The 5,969-nt window shown below is 48.9% G+C and overlaps 1 protein-coding gene and 1 pseudogene across 2 annotated transcripts in view; one reads left to right on the top strand and one right to left on the bottom strand.

The window, feature by feature from the left end:
* Window positions 1-135: 135 nt before the first annotated feature.
* Slc25a45 (solute carrier family 25 member 45) overlaps window positions 136-5,969 on the bottom strand; it is a 15,304-nt gene continuing 9,470 nt past the window's right edge. For both annotated transcript variants that reach the window (XM_004627244.2, XM_023710555.1), the window contains 2 exons: window positions 1,396-1,654; window positions 136-1,265 (listed from right to left, as the gene is read on the bottom strand). In XM_004627244.2, coding sequence (XP_004627301.1) covers window positions 997-1,265; window positions 1,396-1,654 — 528 coding nt within the window. In that variant the 3' untranslated portion in view covers window positions 136-996. The remainder of the gene's footprint in view (window positions 1,266-1,395; window positions 1,655-5,969) is intronic.
* Window positions 2,690-3,704, top strand: LOC101566902 (annotated as a pseudogene).

Here is a 5,969-nt window from a genome sequence, read left to right as displayed (position 1 = left end):
CCCTGTGCTTTGCTAAGCTTGTTCTAAGTAGGTGCTTTAGACCACTGAGCCATCTCACCAGCCCCAAAACAAAGCTTTTGTAAATAGGGAGAAGAGGGGTTGAAGGGAGAGGAGGTGAATGGGGGGAAGAATCAAGACATATGAACAGGTACAAATTCCCTATAATGAATGTGATCATTATGGATAGCTAAAATGTACCAATAAACTTGATTTTAAATAGAGGGTTCCTTTAATTGATAATGCAGGCTTGTGGCACCATTCCCAGCTGTTCAGCCTTATCAACTAGAGGAACCTTCTCCAATGGAGCCTGGTGGCACACACTTGTAATCCCAGCAATCAGGAGACTGAGGCAGAAAGATTACAAATTGGAACCCAGCCCTGGCAATTTAACCACTTAAAAGTGAGAAAGTATCCCAGTGCAAAGGCCCTAGATTCAATTCCCAGTACACCCACATCAAAATATGCAGGCAGGCTGGCTGGCCCTTGGAGGCCCAGTCACCCAGAGAGGTGGAGGCACCTCGTGGGCTCCCTCCTGCTGGCCAGAGGGAAGAAGGCTCGCAGGCCTGGGTCCTGAGTTGCCAATGAGTTTAGGTCCACAGTGACTGAGGGAGAAGGAAGCCTAATGGGAAGGGACAGCCAGGTGGTGAAGCAGCTACTGGGAGCCCCAGAAGGATTCCAGACAAGAAAACAAAGTTTGGGTCCCAAGATGACCACACAAGGAGAGGTCTGAAAGGCAGGCTGAGAGCTAAGTATGTTGTTTGTGGAACCCAAAGGCCACGTAGCTTGAGACAGGAAACCCTGGGGCAGAGGGTCAGGCCAGGGCTGGGCGGTCACCTACTCCACCAGCCAGTTCTAGTCCTTTATGCCCCGTGCTGCTTTGGAAGCCAAGGAGCTGAGGCCAGTGGGGTTGGGTGGGGCCTGGATGGACACTAAGGCTCCTCGCCCCCAACTGCCCAGCCTCAGGTTTCCAGGGTTGCTGGTCTTGCCTGGCCAGGCTTATCCCCACATGCGCAGCAGGTATTCATAGCTGAGGAAGGTGACAGCGTTGACCGGAAAGGCACGGGCACTGTTGATGGTAAAGCCCCGGAAAAAGACGCCTAGGCCCTCCTGCCGGAAGCTGGTCACAATGCAGTCCAACATCCCCTTGTATGCTTTCTGCTTCACACCACCCATCTGCATCCGGGCCTTGATCACATCGAAGGGTGTGGCTGTGATCCAGGAGGCAATGCCTGCAAAGCCCCCTGCCACCAGCACTGTGGTTGAGCCTAGGACAGAGGAAGCCCAGGGTCAGGTCTGAGCCGGAAGCGAACGCCCTCCATACCCAGCCTCCCTCTCCAGCCTCCACTGTGCCCTCTCCACACACCTCTGTCCCCACCTTCTCACCACTTCACTCACTGGGTTGCTGGCCAGTTGGGGTGTACTGGTAACAGAGCCCTTCATAGGTGATGAAGTACAATCCCAATGTGGGAGTGTCCCTTAGCATCAGAGCCCCAGATCCTCGGAACAGCCCCCGGAATCCCTCCTCACGCAAGATGGTGGCTGCACAGTGCATGGGCCCCTGATACCGGGGCAGGGGGCTCCCTGGCCGCACCCTGGACTCTGTCTGGTTTTGTAGACGGACTTTGATGATGTCAAATGGGGCCAGGGAGTAGGCCTGTTCGGAAAGAAAGGAGAAGGCTCTGGCTGCTGACTGATCTGGAGGGGCTGCATGACCCACAGCCTGGCCTCCTGAACCTGTGACTGAGCACAGTCCATGGTGCCTGGACACAGCAAGAACATGCCACTCCCTTAGTATCAGTCCTGACAGCACTTGACACTGTGCCTGCCTCATTCAATAGCACCAAGGTTTCATGGCAGGCACTAGACACTGGTAGATGAGCCCAGCTCATTTTTCTAGCAATGGGCACAGTCGTGGCCCCATTTCAAGGATGAGCAGGGATCTGCCACTACTGGGGCTGAATACAGAATTCAGTCACCATGGAATAGCTTGGGGGAATGCTTATGGACACTGTTCTAATTACAATGGCTAGCTTTACAGATTCTATCTCCCAGAGGACTGTGCCCTGCCCCGCCCCTACTGTGTAGGCCCAGCCCTGCCTGCCTGCTGCCAAGCTCTACCTACTAGTGTCCCACAAAGAAGGTTCTAAGCAGGTGCAGTGATCTGGTAGGTCCTAGAACTCTACTCTTGGCTTGGGCAGACAGGACCTAGATTTGAGGTCTCACTGGGAGGATAAGTGCTGGGGAATTCAGAAGACAGGGAGTGGCTTCAGTTTGGATCAGGGAAGGAGAAGCTGCTGAAGTTCTGCCAGGTGTGGTGGTACAGGTCTGTAATCTCAGCATACAAGAGGCTGAGATAGGAATGCCCAAAGTTCAAGGCCAGCCTGAGCTACATAGTGAGTTCAAGGCCAGCCTGGGTTAAATAGTGAGTGCAAGGTTGTCAGGAGTGGATAAAGCTGGAAATTAATCAGTTGTTTGAGGGCAGGACAAGGCCACAGAGCCTAAAGCAGTCAAGCTTTGTCAGTCTTGAGAAAAGCATCTTTCCCAGCATTTTCAGCCATTAGGCAACTGTCCCAGCAATGAAAGAAGAGCATGTTTTGTATAGAAGGTTCTGGTCAGAGCTCAGAAGACCAGAAGGTTGATAGAAATCCTGCCTATAAAGACCAAGCTGACAAGCACTTCTTCACCAGCGATGGCTACCTTTGTGGAGCTCAGCACCAATGCCAAGATGCCCATCGTGGGCCTGGGCACTTGGAAGTCTCCCCTAGGCAAGGTCAAAGAAGCCGTGAAGGTAGCCATCGATGCAGGGTATCACCACATCAACTGTGCCTACACGTATCAGAACAAGAATGAGGTGGGAGAAGCCATCCAAGAGAAGATTCAAGAGAAGCTCATGAGGCGGGAGGACCTCTTCATTGTTAGCAAGCTGTGGTCCACATTCTTTGAGAGGAGCCTGGTGAAGGAAGCCTGCCGGAAGACCCTGAAGGACCTGAAACTGGACTACCTGGACATCTACCTCATTCACTTTCCACAGGGACTTCAGGCTGGGAAGGAACTCATCCCCAGAGATGATAAAGGCAATATCCTCTCCAGTGAAATAACATTCCTGGATGCATGGGAGGTCATGGAGGAGCTGGTTGATGAGGGATTGGTAAAAGCCCTTGGTGTCTCCAACTTCAACCACCTTCAGATTGAAAAGCTCTTGAACAAGCCTGGGCTGAAATATAAACCAGTGACAAACCAGGTGGAGTGTCACCCATACCTCACCCAGGAAAAGCTGATCCAGTACTGCCACTCCAAGGGCATCACTGTCACTGCCTACAGCCCCCTGGGTTCTCCAGACAGACCTTGGGCCAAGCCAGAGGACCCTTCACTACTAGAGGATCCCAAGATTAAGGAGATTGCTGCAAAGCACAAAAAAACCACAGCCCAGGTTCTGATCCGGTTCCATATCCAGAGGAATGTGGCAGTGATCCCCAAGTCTGTGACACCAACTGGCATTATTGAGAATTTTCAGGTCTTTGACTTCAAGTTGAGTGATGAGGAGATGGCGACCATTCTCAGCTTCAACAGAAACTGGAGGTCTTGTATTATACCTGGTATGTCGCGTTTGGCGGAGTATCCTTTTGATGCCGAATATTGAAGCTGAATCTTCTGCTTAGATGACCAGAGGGATACTGCCTTCTCTGTGTGGAGCTCACTTCCTGTGAGATCTGTTTCAGTCAATGTTTCAGAACCCATGTCGTGCCTCAGCTCTTGCAAGCAGATTTTAGACAATGCTGTATTGGTAGAGCCTGTGTTCAGTCAGAAGTAAACATGGCAATGCATGACTCATGAGAATTTTTTTTTTTACTTATTTGATCTGTCCAGATGTTTGTTAAATGCCAGGATCCCTACTAATATTGAGGATGAAAAAAAAAAAAAAGACCAAGCTGGGGAGGTTTTTGCTGAGAAGGACTGCATTAATTGTTGGACTCTGGATGATATGAGCTATGGCTTGGCAGAAAGTCTGTCAGCATTTTGCTCATCTCCAGAGACTTTGCCTGAGACTGAGATTAAGTATGGCAGACTGATTAATCTGGTAAAAGAAATCTCAAAGCAGTCGAATATTGAGGCAGTGGCATGGCTATTGTTGGGGGCTTTTAGTCAGATTTATGTGGAGAATCAAGAGCAAAACACCCAGCAGCATGATTTAAAATGTTAGTTTGGCCAGAAAGGAAGGTGCAACAAAGCTGTGGAATGCAACGATACAGCTGAGAGGATCTCCTTTACAAAGAAGGAACAAAGGAGTGGAAGGCATGGCCTGAAGGCATCACAGGAGGCAGCAGGTCTCCATCCTTTGCAGCTTCAGAATTGTAAGGATGAGAGACTGCCTTGAGTGGAAAGCTGCAGAGCCCCATGTTCCAGAATGATACCAGCATGGAGGATATATTCTTTGGAATCAGGATCAGAGTGCTCAGTAATCCAGGCACTTGACTCTGACAGCCAAGAGAGAAAAAAGCCTGGTTACTGCTCCAGCTGGCAGTAGACCTTGGCATCATCCATGTGGCATTGGTTTTAGGTGCTTGCAGAATGCAGGAGTTCTGAGGTTAAGAAGGCTTCCACCTAGATTTCAGAAGGCCTGGGAGGCCAGGCAGTGTGCCCCTGGGAGGGCACTGTGTAAAGCTGTGAGTGAGAAGCCTATTCAGTGGAAAGCCTGTAAGTTTGAAAACATGGATCATCTAAGGGAAACTGCAAGAAGCAAAGCTGGCCTAAGAGAAGCCATGGGAACTACCACAGCAGAGTCATAGAGGTGGAGTCACAGGGAGCTCACAATTTGCCACTGATTGCTTTGTATGTTCCATATGGAAATACAGGACCTAATGTTTGTCCTGCAGGATTTTGGACTTGTGTTAGTCCTAATGCTTTCTGGTTCCCTGTTGTTTATACCTTTTGAATGGTAATGTTTATCTTGTGCCATTGAATGTTGGAAGTGTTTAACTGTTCATTTGTACAGGGGCTCATAGCAAAGAGTTTGCTTTTGGTCTTGGAGGAGATTTGGGACTTGGACTTTTCAGCAATGTTGAAACTGTTGGGATTTTGGCAACTCTTAGAGATGGACTAAAATGCCTTTTACATAAAGGGATGTGCAAGAGTCTTTAGGGGTCCAGGCGCAGAATGTTATAGTTTGTGTATAGGTGTCTCCCCCAAAGCCTCATGTAGTCATGGGGAGGATTCTGGACTTTGTGATTGACTATTGTAGGTGTAGGTGCTAGACCTGCCTGGGGCAAGTAATTTGCATTACTGTGTGATCAGGGGAAAGAGGCTAGCTAACTACCTGAGTTGCAGCCCTTCCCTTTGCTCTTGCTCTTTAATGCCACCATGAATGGCTGCTCTCTGCCCTGTGCCACTCTGCCTTGGAGCCAGCCAAGTATGGACTCAAACTTCTAGTAACTGTGAGATAAATAAACCTTTCCTTCCCTAATTTTGAGTGCCAGGTATTTGTCCTAGCAATAAGAGAAGAGTTACTTGGACAGCAACCTTGTGTTTCCTGATATTAACTTTGCAAGAATATAAATAAATGTCCATACTGTTGTTGTTTGGGAACTTTGTTCATCAGGCAAACAGGCCTCCACCTGATCCAGCTCTCATCTCTTATCTATCTTTTCCTCATTCCTGCTGTTTCTCACCAGGGTACACTGAGAGACTAACAAATCCATACACAAGTTCAGCTTGGACTTTAGAGTGAAACTCTGTCTCAAAAATGCAAAAAACAAGACAGGAATGGTAGTACATACCTATGATCCCAGCACTTGAGAGGATGAGGCAGGAGGACTGATGCAAGTTGGAGGCCAGGCTTAGCTATTGAGTGATTTCCAAGTCAGTCTGAACTGCATAATAAGACCCTGTCTCTCAAAAAAATTAAATAAACACTTAACCTAAGAAACAAGGAAGAAGAAAAAGAGGAAGAAAAAGGAGGAAGAAAAGAAGAA

Source organism: Octodon degus, unplaced genomic scaffold (genome assembly GCF_000260255.1).
Source record: "Octodon degus isolate 3935 unplaced genomic scaffold, OctDeg1.0 scaffold00018, whole genome shotgun sequence".
Lineage (NCBI taxonomy): Eukaryota > Metazoa > Chordata > Mammalia > Rodentia > Octodontidae > Octodon > Octodon degus.
Note: the sequence above shows the minus strand (reverse complement) of the source record. Positions and strands in the feature narration are given on the sequence as shown.